The sequence below is a fragment of the Heteronotia binoei genome, chromosome 10 (genome assembly GCF_032191835.1).
Source record: "Heteronotia binoei isolate CCM8104 ecotype False Entrance Well chromosome 10, APGP_CSIRO_Hbin_v1, whole genome shotgun sequence".
Taxonomy (NCBI): domain Eukaryota; kingdom Metazoa; phylum Chordata; class Lepidosauria; order Squamata; family Gekkonidae; genus Heteronotia; species Heteronotia binoei.
Genome location: NC_083232.1, coordinates 14,095,649 through 14,117,330, shown reverse-complemented (window position 1 = coordinate 14,117,330; position 21,682 = coordinate 14,095,649). Strand labels below are relative to the sequence as shown.

At 46.4% G+C, this 21,682-nt stretch overlaps 1 protein-coding gene across 1 annotated transcript in view; it reads right to left on the bottom strand.

Moving 5' to 3' along the window:
- Positions 1 to 21,682, bottom strand: part of LOC132578352 (sodium channel protein type 5 subunit alpha-like) — a 111,261-nt gene that overhangs the window by 13,179 nt on the left and 76,400 nt on the right. The window contains exons 31-37 of the mRNA XM_060248296.1: positions 20,605 to 20,958; positions 16,122 to 16,586; positions 13,284 to 13,407; positions 11,067 to 11,221; positions 7,312 to 7,485; positions 5,696 to 5,818; positions 633 to 911 (exon numbers count right to left, since the gene is read on the bottom strand). Of these exons, the coding sequence (XP_060104279.1) occupies positions 633 to 911; positions 5,696 to 5,818; positions 7,312 to 7,485; positions 11,067 to 11,221; positions 13,284 to 13,407; positions 16,122 to 16,586; positions 20,605 to 20,958 (1,674 nt within the window). The remainder of the gene's footprint in view (positions 1 to 632; positions 912 to 5,695; positions 5,819 to 7,311; positions 7,486 to 11,066; positions 11,222 to 13,283; positions 13,408 to 16,121; positions 16,587 to 20,604; positions 20,959 to 21,682) is intronic.

The window sequence follows — 21,682 nt, the reverse complement described above, 5'->3', positions numbered from 1 at the left end:
TTCTTCACCCAAAGGGTGATTAACACATGGAATTCACTGCCACAGGAGGCAGTGGCAGCTACATGCACAGATGGCTTCAAGAGGGGATTGGATAAGTATGTGGAGCAGAGGTCCATCGATGGCTATCTGCCACAAGATATAGATGGAACATTCTGTCTGGGGCAAGTGATGCTCTGTATTCTTGGTGCTTGGGGGGGCAACAGTGGGAGGGCTTCCAGTGTCCCGGCCCCACTGGTGGACTTCCTGATGGCACCTGGGGTTTTTGGCCACTGTGTGACACAGAGTGTTGGACTGGATGGGCCACTGGCCTGATTCAACATGGCTTCTCTTATGTTCTTATGTTCTCTTAGCCACACGGTATAGATGTAATTCTCTGTCTGGGGCAAGTGATGCTCTGTATTCTTGGTGCGGGTGGGGGGGGCAACAGTGGGAGGGCTTCCAGTGTCCCAGCCCCACTGGTGGACCTCCTGATGGCACCTGGGGTTTTTGGCCACTGTGTGACACAGAGTGTTGGACTTGATGGGCCATTGGCCTGATCCAACATGACTTCTCTTATGTTCTTATGGCAGCTAGAGTGAAGCTATCTGAAGTTAGAAAACTGTAGGAGGCCCACAATACACAGTAAAACTTACCACTTGAAGGAGAGCCAAATAACCAGAGCCAACATTATTAAAGTTCACTTTAACTGTTGTCCAGTATATTCTTCCAGTGTCATTGTATAGCTGGCATTGGATCCTGTTAGTAATATTGATGTTTAATCTGGCATTCTCTTCCGTAAAGTTAATGCATTTCCCAAACTTCCCAGAGAAAAGGTTGACTCCCACAATGCTGAAGATAAGCCAGAAAATGAGGCAGACCAAGAGAACGTTCATGATGGAAGGGATAGCTCCAACCAAAGCATTAACCACCACCTTTAAGGGAAAGAGAATGGAAGGGGAAAGTCAAGGAAGAACAGAAGGAGAGAGAAGGGGACAGGGAAGAATGAGCAATAAGGTCAGGCAATCCAACAATTAAGGAATTTGCGGATTTTTTAGCAGTTGAAATTTGACCAATCCCTTTAAATGTGAATATATTTTCAGATTGCAAAATAATTAATATGAAGGCCATCTGTAAAATAAGATGTTGTTTTGTACTGAGACACAATAGATTAGTATTTTATCTGTCAACAAACGCTATCAGGGCTTTTTTGGGGCAGGAATGCACAGGAACACAGTTCCGGCTGGCTTGGCATCAGGGGTGTGGCTTAATATGCAAATGAGTTCCTGCTGGGCTTTTCCTACAAAAAAAGCCCTGTGTGAAACAATGTTGATTGCAGGGGGTGTGGCCTAATATGCAAATGAGTTCCTGCTGGCTTTCCCTACAAAAAGCCCTGTGTGAAGCAACGTTGATGTCAGTGGGTGTGGCCTAATATGCAAATGAGTTCCTGCTGGCTTTTTCTGCAAAAAAAGCCCTGAACGCTATCATTATACAAGGAAAGCTCATCCATAGGATTTTTTTTCTTGCTCTCTGTTAACAGAGCAAAGCAGATCCAAAATAGCCTAAAAAATAAAAATAATGGTGCTCTGTGATTTCAGTTTCCCGCCCACCGTTTAGATGGGCGTTCTCTTTAAATCCAGTGTCCCCATCAAATATTCAAGATAAGTTTTAGTTAAGTCAGCAATCGAATTGGGGGTTGCTTCTGAAAATCCCATCTGAAACGTTCCAACCTGTGAATGCTGCTGAGCTTTCAGTTCCGAAAGACCATTTGTATCCCTTCTCCCCTTTAAATTTCTAATGTTCACGCACACATTAAAAAATGATGGCACCTTCTTGGGAGAAGGATGAATGGCTTCTGTATTGCAGTAACAAGCAATAGAAGGAGCGATCGTAAGCGGCAGGAATGGGCACGAACCAGCTCATGAATGAAAGTTCATGATGAATTTCAGCCGGTTCGTGGTTCGTGAACCGAAGTTCGTGCTACTGTCACATATTTTCATGGATTTTTAAGCCATTCGCGGGCAGTTTGTGGCGGTTCATGGTGTGGAGAAAGGCCGCAGGAGGGTAAACCAGTTCCTGGGTGGGAACTGCAATTTATATTGGTGATTTGGGGAGGGAAACCCTCAGTTAACGTTGGCAGTTAATCAGTTAGTATGGAAACAGTCTGAGGAAGGTATGGTCAAGCTTGCAACAATCGTGCAAACATGCCTGCCCTGTATGTCATCCGGTTAGAGCAAGTATTATAATAGGGAGAGAAGGAGCGTTTTTTTCCTTGCTTTGATTTGTTTCTTCTGTTCACTATTTTAAAATCCCTGTACATAGTTATATCCTGTAAATAAATATTTTGTCTGTTTGAAGTGGAGTCCCTTCGTACCACCTAGTCCCCCCCCCCAAAAAAAGACACCCTGTGAGGTAGATGAAGATATTGGATTTATATCCCGCCCTCCACTCCAAAGAGTCTCAGAGCGGCTCACAATCTCCTTTCCCTTCTTCCCCCACAACAGACACCCTGTGAGGTAGAAGAAGATATTGGATTTATATCCCGCCCTCCACTCCGAAGAGTCTCAGAGTGGCTCACAATCTCCTTTACCTCCCCTCCCCCACAACAGACACCCTGTGAGGTGGGTGGGGCTGGAGAGGGTTCTCCCAGCAGCTGCCCTTTCAAGGACAACTAGAAGTGGAGAGAAGTGGCACAGTGGATGGTTGCCAACTCTCCAAGGGAGTGCCAAAGCACCCTAGGAAGTCCCGAGAAGGGTTCTTACGAGTCGAGAGGGAGGTTAGGAGGCTGTCCTGCCTAACCAGAGCCCAGAGAGGGACAGTGGTGGCAGCGAATACCCTGAGGCAGCAAAGTGGAACTGCCCCTTCAGGTCAGCATACCAGGAAGGGGTGGACAGGGCCGGGGCCAGCTAGCAGATGCAGGACCGGTCCGCCACACATGGAATGGGTACATTTCCAGATAAACTGTCTTCAATCTGCACATGACTTGATGAGCGTGTAGAGGAGCACCTGTGAGAGGTCCTTTGAGAGTCTGATGCCTCTGGCTACTTCTATATACTCCTGAACCTGCCCCAGTTATTTCCCCAAAAAGCACGTTCCTGGGGGCACCTTCGAGGGAACATAAGAAGAAGAAGAAGAACTGGAGATTTATACCCTACCCTTCTCCCTGAATCAGAGACTCAGAGCGGCTTACAATCTCCTATGTATTCTCCCCCCACAACAGACACCCTGTGAGGTAGATGGGATTGGATTTATATCCCGCCCTCCACTCTGAAGAGTCTCAGAGCGGCTCACAATCTCCTTTACCTTCCTCTCCCACAACAGACACCCTGTGAGGTGGGTGGGGCTGGAGAGGGTTCTCCCAGCAGCTGCTCTTTCAAGGACAACTCCTGTGAGAGCTATGGCTGACCCAAGGCCACCCCAGCAGCTGCAAGTGGAGGAGTGGGGAATCAAACCCGGTTCTCCCAGATAAGAGTTTGCACACTTAACCATTACACCAAACTGGCTCTCACTCAGATCCTGTAAATCCAATGCTCACCAAGCTTGGACAGCAGGTAGAGGAGAGTCAGCCAAAGATCACCTGTGAGCTTGGTGTCTCTAGCACACCAAGGGAGGCATTCTACCACATCATGAACTTTCATGAACTAGTTCAGTTAGTTTGGAAGTCTCTCGGTTCTGTTCAGTTCATGGCCCTTGAACCAGGCATACCACAAACAGAACCACATTTTTCTGGTTCATGCCCATCCCTAGTAAAGCAGGTCTACTTAGAGGAAAATTATACTGAATGGGCTTTGTCCATTTGTGTCCATTTTCATCTCAGGCGGGCGAGGCAGTTGGCTCCCTTCCTGGAGCGGGACGATCTAGCAACAGTGATCCATGCAACGGTCACCTCAAGGTTGGATTACTGTAATGCCCTCTACATGGGGTTGCCCCTGTGCCGAACCCGGAAGTTGCAGCTAGTGCAGAACGCCGCTGCCTGGCTGCTATTAGGGTTCCCTAGATGGGAGCACATTCAGCTGGGCCTTCGGGGACTGCACTGGCTGCCAATAATATACCGAGTCCGGTACAAGGTGCTGGTTATTGTCAGAACTTGTAACTTTCTCTGCCTATTGTTAGCCAGACTGACTCCATATTGTAACCTAACTCTAACCCAGAATATATAGCCTAAGCAATTAACACAAGTGCCTTGCAAATATTCCAAATACTCTGTGCTCACTGAAGGGTAACAGATAGGCTCTGGTCAACATCCACAGGTGCCCTTTGAAGCCGGGCCGTTTGGCCTTCGAGATGGGAGAGCATCCTCCCTCCTGATAACAGAGCTGGGAAAGGAGACGCTTGTCTGTAACCCGTGTGAATAATCGTTTTATTATACTTTTGCTGAAGGCATAAAATGTAACCAAATGCCGGGCTCGGCATTACTGTTATCTCGTAGCTCTAGCACTGTAGTTCTCTAATAAAGATTCTATACTTTGCAACAAGTCTTGGAATCGTCTGAAGTTCGTTCCAGTTCTGACAGTTATTACCTTTAAAGCCCTATATGGTCTAGGACCTGCCTACCTTAGGGACCGTCTCTTCCCATATGTTCCCCAGAGAGTACTGCGATCTGGCTCCCAAAATCTGCTCGTAATCCTTGGGCCAAAGGAGGCCCCGTTGAAGTCAACCAGAGACAGGGCCTTCTCAATAACAGCCCCTTGCTGGTGGAACCAGTTACCGGAAGAGGTCAGGGCCCTGCGGGATATTGGACAATTCCGCAGGGCCTGTAAGACAGTCCTCTTCCGGTTGGCCTATAACTGACCGGTACCAAACCACCAAAGTACCAAAAAACTGAAGGAAGTGTACAGATTGCATGTTGTTGGACGGATGCACTGTTTTTAATGTTTTAATTTCTTAACTATGTAAATTGTTATTATATTTAAAATTTGAATTCTATGTTAGAATTTCTGTATTGTGAGCCGCCCTGAGCCCGCCTCAGTGGGGTAGGGCGGGATATAAATCAAATAAATAATAATAATAATAAGGAACAATATTCTTCAGATTAGGTTTCTAATTTTCCTTTCAGCTGCAATATGGATGTGAACTGAATCTACTTTTGCAACATACTTCTTAAGAGGGGGGGCTTATTTATTGCATGTAATACCATGAGAGCCAGTTTGGTATAATGGTTAAGTGCGCAGACTCTTATCTGAGAGAACTGGGTTTGATTCCCCACTCCTTCACTTGCAGCTGTTGGAATGGCCTTGGGTCAGCCATAGCTCTCGCAGAGGTTGTCCTTGAAAGGGCAGCTGCTGTAAGAGCTTTCTCAGCCCTACCTACCTCACAGGTGGTGTTCCCTCTAAACTCACAGATTTTTAGTTTCCAGCTCACACATTTTTGTCTTAGCTCAGGAAGGATGACCGCAGAGCACAATAATTTATGCAGTAGCTCACAACTTTAATGCCAGCAGCTCACTAAGTAGAATTTTTGCTCACAAGACTGTAGTTTAAAGGGAACTTTGCTCACAGGGCGTCTGTTGTGTGGGGGCGGGGAGGTAAAAGGAGATTGTGACTGCTCTGAGACTCTGAGATTTAGAGTATAGGGCAGGATATAAATCCAATACCATCATCATACTTCTATAGCTGGACAAATTCTGCTATATTAACCAAACAGCTCCAGTAATTTACACACAAACAGACTTATCCTATTCATAAGCTTAACTCCTACTGGTGAATTCCATTCTTCTTACCCTCATCCCTTCAAATCGTGATAGGGCTCTTAACGGCCTCAAGGCTCGTAGGGTCCGGAGGGATTTCATGGGGCCCATGTCCGATTTCTTAGCCAAAGTGGCTATGAGAGTTACTACAGAGACCTGAAGAAACAGGACAATGGGGGTGGGGGGGTGGGAATGAAGCATAAAGCACAGTGTTACAAATATATTGCGCATCCTCCCCTTAACATCAAAATGATTGCATCACACAGGGTCCCCAAACCTTCTTTGTGCCCGCAGACTCTTTCGGAATCCTGACACAGTGTGATAGATGCAGCCACAAAATGGCTGCCGCAAAACAGCCGCTTTGGGAGGTGGAGCCACCCCCAAAATGGCTGCCACCATGATGATCCTTGTGCCGCGATGGGAGCTGCTGCCAAAGCAACATTTTAAAAACAAATCTGAACAGCCAATCAAATCTCCAATCTGAACAGCCAATCAAATCTCCAATAGTCAACCATAAGCCCTACCTGTCCCCTCCCCATTCCTAAAGACACTTGGCGGGTGCCAGAAAGGGAGTCAGTGTGCGCCCACCCAAAGGCTCTGTGCTGGGGACCCTGGTATAAAACAACTTTAGCCTCTGATCTGAGAAAAACAAATCCAGACTTGAATTATCTCCTTTCCTCCTAGCTCACTAGTTGTGGGACATTTATTTATTTTATTCCGTAACTTATATTATATTAATTTATTTTATTCCGTAACTTATATTATAACATAACTCAGGGATGGGGTACATGTTTTCAAAGGAGAAGTTTGCAGAATCAGTCCCTCACATAACTAACTCGAAGAGTTTGGGAAAGACCCTGGAGAGCCATTCAACAATCAGAGAACACAATGTTAGGGTAGAAGGACCAGTAGTCAGTATAAAGGGCCATGGCTCAGTGGCAGAGCCTCTGTTTGGCATGCAGAAGGGACTGGTTTCAATCTCCAGTATTGCCAGTTAAGGATCATGTGGTAGGGGATGTGAAAGACCATTAATTCCCAACTCTCTATCATCGTCGTTAAAGGAGTGTGTTTGGAGGGTATTTCTGTATTTTTATGTCCATTTGTGTGTGAGTGCATATGTGTGCACCTGGAAGTCATAGTGACCTCTGGTGACTGAGCCCCACTGGAGGCGTGGAGGGTATTGAGAGACATGGCTGACTAAAGCCAGCCCCTGCCTCCTGGCTCTGGTATTTCAAGGTGGTCTCCCATCCAAGTACTTGTCAGTGTCAGCCCAACTTAGCTTCTGAGATCTGATGAGACCAGGCCTGATTGGGCTACCCAGGTCAGGATGCTGTACTTAAAGATCTATTTCGTTTAATAAAAGACCTGTGTGTCTGTCTGTCTCTCTCTCTCTCATTTCTTGCCAAATATTGCCCCTACCACACATCTGTGCAAATACAGGCTGAGATTTCCAAACCAGCTTGGGAGGTGTACACGTAAAAGCCACACACACATATCTCCGTGGCTTCCAAGGTGATAGAGGTGTGGCCAGTGGAGAATACCATGTACCAATCAGGCCATTGGTCGGTCTGTCTTGGGCAGAAGGGTTTCAGCCGGTTGGCATCTAATAAGTAATCCAGGTGACAAGACTGTACGGATCCGGTACTTACATCCACAATTAGGAAATCAAGCCAACACCAAGCGTTTGTGAAATATTTGTAGAACCCATAAGCCACCCATTTCAACAGCATCTCCAAGATAAAGATGTAAGTGAATATCTTGTCAGCGTATTCGAGCATAATTTTAACATTGCCTCTCTCGTTCAAGTGTACGTCTTCAAATGCCTGCAATGAAAAACGCATGCATAAGCCTTCTGCTGTGCTCAGTTCATTGACAATCACCCATGTAGAACTTTCCATTTGCAGCATATTCTGAAGTCTTTTCTTAGGGCTGTGTCTATACTACAGTTTCGCAATCCTACCACACAAAAAGCATTAAGATTAGGAGCTCTCTCATGAATGCGTTCTCATGAAAATAAGGGTGTTTGTGGGAGAAGGAGAAATGCTATTTTTAATATTTTAATGTGCATTTTCATATTAGTTGGCTACTGAGAAACATGAAGCAATGCGACTATTAAAATCCAGAAAAACTGATCTGCAATGTAACTGACTTACTGTTGTATCAAATAAATGGAAATTTTAACAAAGGGGTGTCAAACATGCAGCACGGGGCCATATGAGGCCCCAGAGGGCTCCTATCAGGCCCCTGAGCAACTGGCTCTTGTCTGTTTCCTTCTCCCACCCTCTTGCTTCCTTCTGCATCACAGGTTGCTTTGCAAAGCTTGCTCAGTTGCTCTGGAGCTACAGAGCAAAACCTTTGTTTTCTCCATTGGCTGAGTCTTCGCCAGGGGGAAGGATAGCTTGCTCTGCCAGGTTCTCTCAATCACACAGCAGAGCTACTGAGCCAAGCCTCTTTTCCTTCTATTGTCTGAGGCTCCTCCCCCTCCTGGTCCCTTGAGAAGGAAGGAAATAGCCAGAACTTCCTTTGCCTAGTTCCTTGGATCCCATGGGAGAAATGCAAAGAAAGCACACTTAAGACCAAAGAGTGCTAATGTTTTAAGCATGTTTTATTTTAAGTTGTTAAAAAATCTTTAATTGTGTTTGTCTGTGTCCTTTATAAAATTTATATCTCTGCTACCTAATCTTAACATGACATGGCCCGGCCCAACAAGGTCTCATTTGTGTCAGATTCAGCCCTCATAACAAATGAGTTTGCCTGCCACCCCTGTTATATAAGAGAAGCCATGTTGGATCAGGCCAATGGCCCATCCAGTCCAACACTCTGTGTCACACAGTGGCCAAAAAAACCAAGTGCCATCAAGAGGTCCACCAGTGGGGCTAGAAGCCCTTTCACTGTGCGCCCCCCCACAAAAGCACAAGAATACAGAGCATCACTGCCCCAGACAGAGAGTTCCAATGATAAGCTGTGGTTAATAGCCCCTGAAGGACCTTTGCTCCATAGGCTTATCCAATCCCTTCTTGAAGGTGTCTATGCTTGTAGCCGCCACCACCTCCTGTGGCAGTGAATTCCACATGTTAATCACCCTTTGGGTGAAGAAGGACTTCCTTTTATCAGTTCTAACACGACTGCTCAGCAATTTCTCAGCAATTTTTAACAGGTTAAGTAAACAAGCAGACATTTCTTGTTCAGTGATCATCACTGTTATTTCCCTTTTCTCTGCCCCTTGGCATCGTCCCCTGCCTGCCTCTGTCCCTCTTTCCTCAGTGAACCCAGGCAATGGGTGGTGGCGTACAGTGCCATCAATTCTCAGTCAACAAATAGAATTTTCTTGCTTGTAAATTCTCATGGGGGGGGGGGAGGTTCCATTCCACATGTTTTTTGCCTCCTCTAGTGGCTGATTTGATGTTACACTACTTTATGTTCAGAATAAAAACCTGAAATTTACATCTGCATGGAAGTGTGCATGCATATGAAAGCTTGTACCCAGAATAAAACTTTATTGATCTTAAAGATGCCACTGGATTCAGACTTTTGTTCTGGACATAAACTGGTATAATATCAAATTGAACACTAGAGGGAGCAAAACATGAGCAGAACGGGGGGCAAAATCAAAGAAATGGAAAGGCAAGGAAAATGAGATTGCAGAAAAGCCCTAAGTTGTGGCAAGTGGCACACATGCCAATTTCTAAAGTAAATCCTCCTTTCCCTTCCTCTCCCCACAACAAACACCCTGTGAAGGAGGAAGGACTAAAAGAGAGCTCACAGAGAAATGTGATTGGCCCAAGGTCACTCAGCTGGCTGCATGCAGAGGAGTGAAGAATCAAACCCAGTTCTCCAGATTAGAGTCTGCTGCTCTTAGCCATTATACCAAACTGGCTCTCAAGACAAAACATACCCAACTTGAAGATATACTATGTGTGTTTCCCAGGCTGAAAAATCTGATCTGGGAACCCTCATCAAACTTAATTAAATATTACATGACTTTCTGTGAGAATCTGTGGAGTACAGAAGACTAAGAGTCAGCATGGGGTAGAAGAAAAAGAAGACCATAGATTTATACCCCGCCCTTCTCTCTGAATCAGAGTCTCAGAGTGGCTTACAATCTTTTTTATCTTCTTCCCCCAAAACAGACATCCTGTGAGGTGGGTGGGGCTGAGACAGTTCTGACAGAAGCTGCCCTTTCAAGGACAACTGTAATAATAATAATAATAATAATAATAATAATAATAATAATAATAATAATAATAGATTTTATTTGTATCCCGCCCTCCCCGCCTAGGCGGCTCAGGGCGGCTAACAACATTTTATACATTTACATTAATAGATAAAAATTTTAAATTTAACAATTAAAATTAAACATATAAAAACCAGTTAGTAGATTTAAAATACATAATTTAAGTTAGTTTAGATTTTTAAATTTACCTGGCAGTAGTAATGGTTAGTTCCGTGACGCTGATTCTGCCAGTTTAAATGGTTCGATAGTAATGTAGATGGCGGATCCTTTATTCGCAGCAATTCAGCAGTCGATGTCGATATACGCTTGTTTGAAAAGGACGGTCTTGCAGGCCCTGCGGAACTGGTCAAGGTTCTGCAGGGCCCGCACTTCCTCCGGAAGCTGATTCCACAGCGCAGGGGCCGCAGCTGAAAAGGCCTGAGCTCTAGTGTTTTGGAGCTTGACCTCTCTCGGCCCAGGGATCGCCATTTTATTTTTTCCCACTGACCTCAGTGCCCTCTAAGGTTCATATGGGGAGAGACGGTCCCTTAGGTAGGCTGGTCCTCGGCCATATAAGGCTTTAAAGGTAATGACCAACACTTTGTACTGGACTCGGTATGTAATTGGCAGCCAGTGCAGTCTGCACAGCCCCGGCCGTATGTGCTCCCATTTCGGGAGCCCCATAGAGCTATGGCTGACCTAAGGCCATTTCAGCAGCTGCAAGCGGAGGAGTGGGGAATCAAAGCCGGTTCTCCCAGATAAGAGTCCGCACACTTAACCACTACACCAAACTGTAATAGTTTGGGTGTCAGACTAGGACCAAGAGACCCAGGTTCAAATCCCTACTGTGTCATGGAAACTCACTGGGTGACCCCGGACCAGGCCTCTCTCAGGGATGTTTTGAGGATAAAATGGTTGAGGACAACAATTTTGTGATCCACTTTGGGTTTCCCACTGGGGGAGAAAATCAGAGTATAAACGTTTTAATAAATAGAACTGTCCTTCCGTTTCCCTTTTGAAGCATCAATGACAGCACCAGTCCCTGGATCAGATTTTTCAATCTGGAGAAACGGGCATGCAGGCTCCTGGTCCCCGCCCCCCCCCCCCTCACCCCTTGCATTGCAACAGGACACCAGTTTAGAAACCTGTGATTTCTTCCCCCTAAAGAGATCAGACGCATTTGACACCCACCAAAGCCCCGCTGCTCAGCAGAATCATGAACACGATGAAGCTCTCGAACCAGTTGTGTTCGACGATTCGGTAGCATGTCTTTCTGAGATTCCACCAAACTTTGCCTGGAAACTTTGCGGTGTTCGCTGAACACCGAGGAAAACGCTGAGTGAGTCCTGAAAGAAGATATGCAATTAACAATCATCATCTTGAAAGGGCAGCAGCGTTAAGTTTGTGGCCGCAGAACTAAAGAGAAGTCAAGTGACAACTTTGAAACAAATAAGATTTTTCTTCCAGCATAAGCAGGCCTCAGATTCAGCAGGAGCTCACAGGAGCACAGCTCCTGAACCTTTCAGACAGTTCCCCATCTTCCTCCCCGCCTACCTTGTCCATTGAATAGGAGGTACAGCTGCATAACAAATCCCTGGATTAGGAGAGTGGGCAGCCAGGAGCTTTGCCACATCCCCAGCAACCCTCGTTAACCCCTGGAGATGCCCACACCACCCTTTCTCCGCTTCTTATGTGATTCTGGGTGGCAGGTGGCTCGCTGACCTTTTGACTGTAGGGGGGGGGTGGCCCAGGAGAGCCCCAGGTGAGCGAGGCCTGCTTGGGTTGGCTGGATCTCTAGGCAGCCCAAGCAGGCCTCGCTCGCCTGGGGCTCTCCTTTTTTGCATCAGGTTACTTTTGGCTGGGGGGGGGGAGTTGGCTTATGATAATGAGTTATGCTAATGAGCCCCACCGTCTGTTTTTCTACAAAATGACCCCTGAGCATAAGCTTTTGTGGATGAGTACACAATAGAATCAATCACACGGGATGAGACTGACTCCGCAAAATGGTGCGCCCATACCAAAATCTCATCCTCCACAATACATCATTAAATTGCATTTCATGCTCTGACATCACATGCCTTTTCTTTCGGTCTCTGCCTTGTATCATTGGCAGCTGCTGCAGGGGAGGGAAGGAAAGGGGAGGGTGGGGTGGGGTGAGGGACACGATAGTGTCGCCAACCTCAAGGTGGGGCCTGGAGAGCTCCCAGAACCACAGCCTATCGACAGACTAATGAGATCCAGTCCCCTGAAGGAAATCAAGACAGAAATGTTTATCTAGGATTGCAATAAATTGCCAGTCCAGAGTCCCATTCCTTAAGCCTTCATCAGGTCATGAAAAGTCAGCGAAAAACAGGGCTTTTTTGTAGCAGGAACTCCTTTGCATATTAGGCCACACACCTCCTGATGCAGCCAGTCCTCCAGGAGCTTACAGGGCTCTTCGTGCAGTAGTATGCAAAGGAGTTTCTGCTACCAAAAAAAAACCAAAAAACAAAACAGCCCTGGAGAAAAAAATAGTTGTAATGATTTCAGCATAATATTATTTATATGAAATGAAACTTGAAGCCAGTTCACTACATTCTTAAATGATAAGTACTAAGTCAGTTGGTATTACCATCCAGATTTACAGACATAGCCTCAGCCTACAGTAAACCCCAGGAGGAGGATTTTACCCTAAGTGAAGGTGACTGTAGACCGAGGACACATCTGTAAATCTGAATGTTGCCTTGCTGACTTCTCTACCCAGAGTTGTGTTCGGTCTACTTCTTCGTTGTCGATAATGGCTCCTTTGTGGGCTTTATAAAGTGTATGATTCTTTTCTGAATGTCTAAAATATTGGATTATTACAGCAAGCATTTACGGTTTGAACGAGCATTTGATTTAACACAGCATTTGTTGTTAGATTAATAGACGCAACACTTGTAAATACACTGTTTATTGCAAAAAGCAACAGAATATAATTTATAGCAGTCATCGATCAATATTTGTCTTGATTTCGTGGTGCTACAGTTGTTTAGCTTCCTATACCATGGTCCTCTGTGGGGGGGGGGCAGTTAACCCATAGTGGAAATGGCAATCACTGAAGGTAGACTCTATAGCGTCACTGGGAAATTCCCCTGTAAGTTAAGTGGCTAGTCCACTCCTGGTTTTCAGTAGTACCCAGGGCTTTTTTTGTAGTAGGAACTCCTTTGCATATTAGGACACACCCACATGATGTAGCCAGTCCTCCAAGAGCTTACAGGGCTCTTAGTACAGGGCCTAGTGTAAGCTCTTGGAGGACTGGCTACATCAGAGGGGTGTGGCCTAATATGCAAAGGAGTTCCTGCTACAAAAAAAGCCCTGGTAATACCCACTATGAATCCGCCAATGTGTTGCTCTGGTGAGACTAAAGTGTCGTAGCAGGATGCTTACTTTCTGGGAAACAATCCTCTGGCTCCTTTGAGTTCTCAGTGAATTCAGGATTATGCTTCAACCGTTCCTCGGGATCTGTTAGGTCCACAGTGCTGCCTTCTGAAGAACTGCTGCTGTCCGTCTTCTGTGAAACAAAAAAGGCAGAGCAGAATTTTCCTTTCAGTCAAGCGCTTACAAGGCTTGGCAGGCGGCAGGAGAAATGCACCGATAGGTCGACTCCATTTCTCAACTGCAGGCTCCATAACTGCCCCCAAAAGAGGGGCTCAGGTTGTCTGCACAGCTGATCCCTCGAACCCGGAGCCAACAATTTTGAATGCAAGAAATTCGTCCCGCCTCAAGTGAGAGGAGATTTTTGTTTTGGCTGTCCCTACGCTGCAACCTGGTTCGCTCCATTTTCTGAGCAGGATATATCGTCATCAGTATGCTCAGTTCTCCTCTTCATCGTGAGAGCTAGCATGGCGTATGGTTAGAATTTTGAACTAGTAACTGGGAGACCCAGATTCAAATCCCCACTCTGCCATGGAAGCTTGTTGGGTGCCCTTGAGATAGTCACTCACTCTCAGCCTAACCTGCCTCACAGGGTTGTTGGGCTTTTCTATACTCTAAATTTCCTTCTTTCTAAGTTCCTTTGTCTTCAGGTGGAAGTCTGTTCCACATGTGTTTTCCTCCCACTAAAGGTCAATTCGATATTACACTGGTTTATGTCTGGCACAAAAACCTGCCGTTTAAATTTGCACAACCTGAGTTCGATCCCAGCGGAAGCTGGGTTTTCAGGTAGCCAGCTCGAGGTTGACTCAGCCTTCCATCCTTCCGAGGTCGGTAAAATGAGTCCCCAGCTTGCTGGGGGGAAAGTGTAGATGGCTGGGGAAGGCAATGGCAAACCACCCCGTGTAAAAAGTCTGCCATGAAAACATCATGATGCGACATCACCTCAGAAATGACTGGTGCTTACATAAGGGACTATCTTTACCTTTATGACAGACATAAACGGGTGTAATATAGAATCGACCACTAGAGGGAGCAAAACATATGCAGAACAGGAAAAACGGGAACCTATGAGTGAGAAAAATGAGGTTGTGGAAAAGTTTGTTGTAAGATAAAACAGCAGAGAGGAGAGTGATGTAAACCTCTTTGGGTCTCCATTTAGGAGAAAGACAGAGTATAGAGGAAGTAAATAATAAACTGCTAAATGGCTTTTACCTCTTTTTGTTTTAGTGGTGAAGATTCAGATTTCCACTGAGTGCTTAGCTCCCCAGGAGACGAGATTTCAGATGTTCGGCTCCAGGCATCAGAGTTCTTGCTCCGGTCTCCTCTCATTCGCAACTGGGTTTCCTGCCCAAAAGATGTCACACTGGCCTTAGATTCGAGGTCGCTTCTCTAGGATTTGTTTTGCTTTAATGGGCCTTCCTTTGCCACCACTCTGGTAAACAAAACTGAAGAAACTCAAGAAACAAACTGGCCCCAAGAGACAAGACAGTCACGAGGTAATTTACCTTAGGTAAGTCCTGTTTACAATTCGGGACCGCCTCTCCCCATATATTCCCCAGAAGGTACTGAGATCTGGATCACAAAATCTATTAGAAATCCCCGGGCCGAGGGAGGTGAGATTGAAAGCTACCAGAGAACGAGCCTTCTCTATTGCGGCCCCCCACTGGTGGAACCAATTCCCTGATGATGTTAGAGCCTTGCGGGACCTTGCCCAATTCCGCAAGGCTTGTAAAACAACACTTTTTCGAATGGCCTTCACTAAAGTACAAAGCTGTTTAACATCATGGTATGGAACTCAGCACCAAAATCGTTTACAAATTGTTCAATATTTAAAGTGCAATTGTTAATTTTAATTGATCTTGCTGTAATTGTTTTTAGTGTTTTATGGTTTTATTGTTTTATTGTGGATATTTAATGTTGTTAGCCGCCCTGAGCCTGCTTCGGCGGGGAGAGCAGGATATAAATGTGAAAAATAAATAAATAAAATGTATTTTATTTATTTTATTTATATCCCGTCCTCCCCACCGAAGGCAGGCTCAGGGCGGCTCAAAAACCAAGGGTCGACACAAGCACATTAGTGTGACCGGCAAAACAAACAACAATAAAAACGTAAAAAGATGATACAGCTGGCTCATAGGTACGGGTATTCATCTAACCAGGTAGGAGTAGGGGTCAGTCATCAGAGGTTGCCATGACTTCCAGGTGCACACACACACACACATACCTGAAATATACAAAATATCCCGCCCCAAAAAATCCTAATATCCAGCTGGCACTTTCCACCTGTAATTTAAACCCCTGACCTATTTTTTGATGCTCCCGGGGAACTGGTTGGGCACTGAGTAAAACCAGATGCTGACTAGATGGACCACTGCTCTGATCCAACATGGCTCTTCTCATCTTCTTATTGTCCAGAGGGTCTCTTGTCATTGTTTGATTAATGCTGTATATACTGTAGTAACCTCATGCCTAGCTTTTGCTTCCTCTCGCTTCGCGTGCCTGCGCTATCTCTTCTATTTAACAAGTATCGTTCTGCCTAATGTCTGGGGAACTCAAGGTCATTGTCTGCACCTGCACCTGGGAATGGGAATCCAGGGGAAGGGGTGCACTGCTTGGTGCCTTTCGCTTTGAAATGTAACTGTCAACCTAAGGTATATGAAGGGATGCATTCCTGCCATTGTCAGTTTCCGCAAGGAACGTCTTGCCTTGCATCGCCAGTATTCCAATAAACAAATCTAATTTCACCAAGGAGTGCGTGATTAACTGGAAGTTTGGGGACTTGACACGTATGTCCTATGTTCTGAGTCCGGTTCTGGTTATGAAAAAGTGTCCTTTGTGTTGGTCTCTTACCTGCTTATTATAGTCTATCTCCACCACAGCTTCTTGCTTATCACCAGCATCTTCGGAATCCTCGCTATCGGACTCAGCCTCAGCAATAGGAACGCAGACAAACATCCTGGGGTTGGTGATGAAATCTTCCAGGACATCAGCCGAGCACCTCACTCCATTTTTCTCACGCCCCCTGCTCCCGTGGATCTCGTTGCCCACTTTGCCGTTCTCGGCAACCTCGCCGTCTTTTTTGTGCTCCTCCCCGTTTTTCTCTAAATCGCATTTGACCTTCTTTTGCGATGCCTTTCGCGGGTACCTGAGCACTTTGAAACAGAAAGCCAGCAGGGCGTGCTTTGCAACGTCAAGGCCCTTGTGGATCCGGGCAAAGGCGATCTGCAGGTTGTTCATTTCTTTGTCGTCTTCTGGGAGTTGAAGGTTGTCTGCGCTGAAGGAGTTCAGCAGCAGGGCAATGAATAAATTGAGAACCTGGAAGCAACAGAATGTTTAGCAAAAATTCCAGCAGTTCTGAGGGAGAGATTTCATCATTTAACGTGTTAAAATGGCTCCCAGTGGTACACGTCCGTGAGGTGCCGTGCGAAGAAGAAACAGAAACAGGAAGAACCTGTGTAAGGGATACCGATAGGTAAGGAGGAGGAGCTAATAACTGATTGCTCTATCAGGCCCCTGAGCAACTGAATGTCATCTGCTTTCTTCTCCCTCTCTCTTGCTTCCTTCTGCATCTCAGCTTGCTTTGCCAGGTTGGCTCAATCACACAGGAGCTACGGAGCAAAGGCTCTATCTTTACCATTGGCTGAGGCTCCTCCCTTGGGGAGGAAGGGGGAGAGGCAGAGCTTGCTTTGCCAGGCTCTCTCAATCGCACAGCAGAGCTACTGAGCTGAGCCTTTCTTCCTTCTATCGGCTGAGGCTCCTCCCCCTCCTGGTCTGTTGGGGAGGGAGGGAAAGAGCCAGAGCTTCTTTTGCCTAGTTTCCTGGATCCCATGGGAGAAATTCAAAGAAAGCACCTTTAAGACCAACGAGTGTTAATGTTTTAAGCATGTTTTATTTTAAGTTTTAAAAAAATCTTTGTGTTTGCCTGTGTCCTTTATAAAGTTTATATCTCTGCTTCCTGCTCTTAAATAGGTGCACACATGGCCCGTTCCAGCATGGCCTGGCCCAACAGGGTCATAGAATAATAGAGTTGGAAGGGACCTCCAGGATCATCTAGTCCAACCCCCTGCACAATGTAGGAAACCCACAAATACCTACCCCAAATTCACAGGATCTTCATCACTATCAGATGGCCATCCAGCCTCTGTTTCAAAACCTCCAAGGAAGGAGAGCCCACCACCTCCCAAGGAGGAAGCCTGTTCCACTGAGGAACCGCTCTAACGGTCAGGAAGTTCTTCCTAATTTGAGCCTGAAGCTCTTTAGATTTAATTTCAACCCATTGGTTCTGGTCCTACCTTCCGGGGCCACAGAAGGTAGGGCCAGAACCAACGGGTTGAAATTAAATCAAAAGGGTCTCATTTAGATCAGATCCAGCCCTCATAACAAATGAGTTTGACTCTCCTGACCTAGAGCATCCCGGACAAGAGTTCATCCAGCTGCTGCTTCAAGACTGCCTTTGGGGGAGGGGGGCTCACCCCCTCCCTCAGTAGAGGATTCCACGGTTGAACAATTCTTGCTGTCAAAAAGTTTTTCCTAATATCCAGCCGATACCTTCCTGCCCAAATGGAACCCACCATGCTGTTATTTAGCTTAAAGATACAGCAGAATACAATGGCTTGGTGAGCACAGGAAGGCCCAGGCTCAGTCCTCAGCACGTCCAGTTAAAGCAGGGATGGCCAAAGTGTGGCTAAGGAGCCGCATCTGACTCCTTCACACATATTGTGTGGCTCTCAAAGCCCCACCATCCCATTAACCAGCTTGGAGAAGACATTTGTCTCTTTAAATCACATCTCCAAGCCAAGCCATCCAGCAGCTTGGAGAATGTGTTTAATGTTAAAGTTACTTTCTTTCCACCTCTCCCTCCCCATCTATTTTCCTTCTTTCCTTCCTTCCTTGCTTGAGAGCCAGTTTGGTGTAGTGGTTAAGTGTGCGGACTCTTATCTGGGAGAACTGGGTTTGATTCTGCACTCCTCCACTTGCACCTGCTGGAATGGCCTTGGGTCAGCCATAGTGGTTAAGTGTGCGGACTCTTATCTGATAGAACTGGGTTTGATTCCGCACTCCTCCACTTGCACCTGCTGGAATGGCCTTGGGTCAGCCATAGTGGTTAGGTGCACGGACTCTTCTCTGGGAGAACTGGGTTTGATTCTGCACTCCTCCACTTGCAGCTGCTGGAATGGCCTTGGGTCAGCCATCACTCTCATAGAGTTGTCCTTGAAAGGGCAGCTGCTGTGAGAGCCCTCTCAGCCCCACCCACCTCACAGGATGTCTGTTGTGGGGGAGGAAGGTAAAGGAGATTGTGAGCCGCTCTGAGACTCTTTGGAATGGAGGGCGGGATATAAATCCAGTATCTTCATCTTCCTCACAGGTTGTCTGTTGTGGGGGGAGAAGATATAGGAGATGGTAAGCTGCTCTGAGTCTCTGATTCAGGTAGAAGGGTGGGGTATAAATCTGCAATTCTTCTTCTCCTTCCTTCCCCTCGCTCCCTCCTTGCAGTTCTCAAACATCTGACATTCATATCTTGCGGCTCTCAGACATTTGTCATTTATTCTTTTCCCCCCCATATTTTTATTATTTCTTAATTAAAATATACAATTTTTCATTGTCTCGTTGTTCCAGTATATATTTTTCATCCCCATCCCTCCCCCCTCAGTCTAATCTTCTTCTGTCATCCAGGGGCATAGGGCTTGAAGCTTCCACTGAACGTCTTCCCTCTGTCATTTATTCTACGTGGCTCTTACGTTAAGCAAGTTTGGCCACCCCTTGAGTCAAAGAATATCAAGCGTGGAGAAAGATCTTTCCCTGCTTAAGACAGGGGTCTCCAACTGTTTGAGCTTGTGGGCATCTTTGGAATTCTGACATGGCATGAAAGGCACAGCCACAAACATGGCTGCCACAGTGTACCTCCAGTCACCCGGGGCAGCTCCTTGTGTTGTTGGGAAAAGCGGCTGCCAAAGTGGCATTCTTTAAAAGTCTTCACACAGCCAATCAAATCCCAGATGGCCAAACGAAAACCTTCCCGAGCAATAGCCCCACCAGACCCTGCTCACTTTCTGAGTCCATTTATGGGAAGGGCGGGCTAGAAATAGGGTTGCCAATCCCCAGGTGGGGGCAGGGGATCCCCAGTTTGAAGAACTGAAGAAGAATTGGAGATTTATACCCCGCCCTTCTCCCTGAAGCAGAGACTCAGAGCGGCTTACAATTGCCTTTATCTTCTCCTCCCACAACAGACACCCTGTGAGGTGGGTGGGGCTGAGAGGGCTCTCACAGCAGCTGCCCTTTCAAGGACAACCTCTGCCAGGGCTATGGAATCAAACCCGGTTCTCCCAGATAAGAGTCCACACACTTAACCACTATGGCTGACCCAAAGCCATTCCAGCAGGTGCAGGTGAAGGAGTGGGGAATCAAACCCGGTTCTCTCAGATAAGAGGCCGCACACTTAACCACTACACCAAACTGGCCTCCCCACACTTCAGGGTCATCAGAAAGTAGGGGGCAATGTCTGCTGGGCACCCCATTATTCCCTATGGAGGCCGATAGGGTATAATGGAGAATTGATCTGTGGGTATCTGGGGCTCTGCGGGAGCTATGGTTTGTTTTTGTTTTTTAGGTAGAGCACCAAATTTGCAGCATAGCATCTGATACCTCCCCTCAAAACACCCTCCAAGTTTTAAAAGGATTGGTCTAGGTGAGTCCAGTTCTATGAGCCCCAAAGAAGGTACCCCTATCCTTCATTATTTCCAATGGAGGGGTGGCATTTAAAAGATGTCCGGTCCCTTGAAATGCGATGGTCAGAACTTCCTTTGGAGTTCAATCATACTTGTCACACCTTTGCTCCTGGCTCCACCCCCCAAAGTCTCTTGGCTCCACCCACCCCCAAAGTCTCCTGACTCCACCCCCAAAGTCTCCTGGCTCCACCTCCAAAGGCCCCAGATATTTCTTGAATTGGACCTGGCAACCCTAGCTAGAAATCCAATCAATCAATCATCAGTCAACACTTGGAGGGCACCACAAAAGGTATTGGTGGGCACCATGGGCACGGTGCTGGGGACCAGTGGGTTAAGAGCTACTGCTAGTCACAGAAGACAACGCTATGGATATTTGCCCATTTTATTCACAGGAAAGCATAATTCTGCTAGCAGATCCTTCCACATACACACACACACAGGGGTGGAATTCTAGCAGGAGCTCCTTTGCATATTACTCCGCTCTCCCTGATGCAGCCAATCCCCCAAGAGCTTAGAAGGCTCTTTTTTGTGCGGACTAATATGCAAAGGAGCTCCTGCTAGAATCCCACTCCTGCACGCGCACACACACCAAGTATGCGAAAACTCACCACTAAGTTCCCAATCACCATGACCAACAAGAAGACAAGCAGGCAGAGAGGCACGTAAGCGATTGTCATGCAATCCCACATTGTCTCGATCCATTCGCCGCATAAAATTCGGAAGATGACGAGGAAGGAGTGGAAAAAATCCATCATGTGCCAACGCGGTTGGTCCCAACCGGTTTTATTGCCGTACTTCCGCCTGTAGTGGGTCCCAAAGAGCTGCATTCCAACAACTGCAAAAATGAAGACGATGATGGCCAGGACAAGGGTGAGGTTGCCCAGAGCATCCACAGAGTTCAAAATTATTTTTATAAGGGTGTTTAAGGTCGGCCAGGACTTTGCCAACTTGAAGACTCGCAACTGTTGGGGAAGAAAAGGATCCCATCATTAGATGCCAAAAGACATTGGCTCGTCCGTATCGATCCTGCCTGATTTGAAATCCCACTTGACTGTTGCTTCAGGCTCTCCGTTGGGCTGCCCTTGAAGAGTGCACAGAAATTGTAACATTTGGATGTAGTGACATGTAGGATGCAACTCCTTTGCATATGGTTTAGGACCTGCCTACCTTAGGGACCGTCTCTCCCCACATGTTCCCCAGAGAGTGCTGAGATTGGGGTCTCAGAACCTCCTTACAATCCCTGGGCCAAAGGAGGCCCGTCTGAAAACAACTAGGGACAGGGCCTTTTCGACTGCAGCTCCCTGTTGGTGGACCCAGCTTCCGGAGGAGGCGAGGGCCCTGCAGAATCTTGGGACAGTTCCGCAGGGCCTGTAAGACAACCCTCTTCCGGCTGGCATATAACTGACCGATACCTGATTATCTGAATTCATGAACATCACCATATTTGAACACTGGCATACTTGAAGAACTGACTTAGGGAAGATGTAGCATGGTATATTGATAAATATGTTTTTATGTATTTTATTTATTTATCTGAGATTTATATCCCGCCCTTCCCACTAGGTGGCTCAGGGCGGCTTACAACATGTAAAACTAACATAAAATATAAAATTAAGCATTGAAATTAACATTACATAATTTATAGTTAAAAATCTAAACATTTGTTATATACATAAAACATTAAAA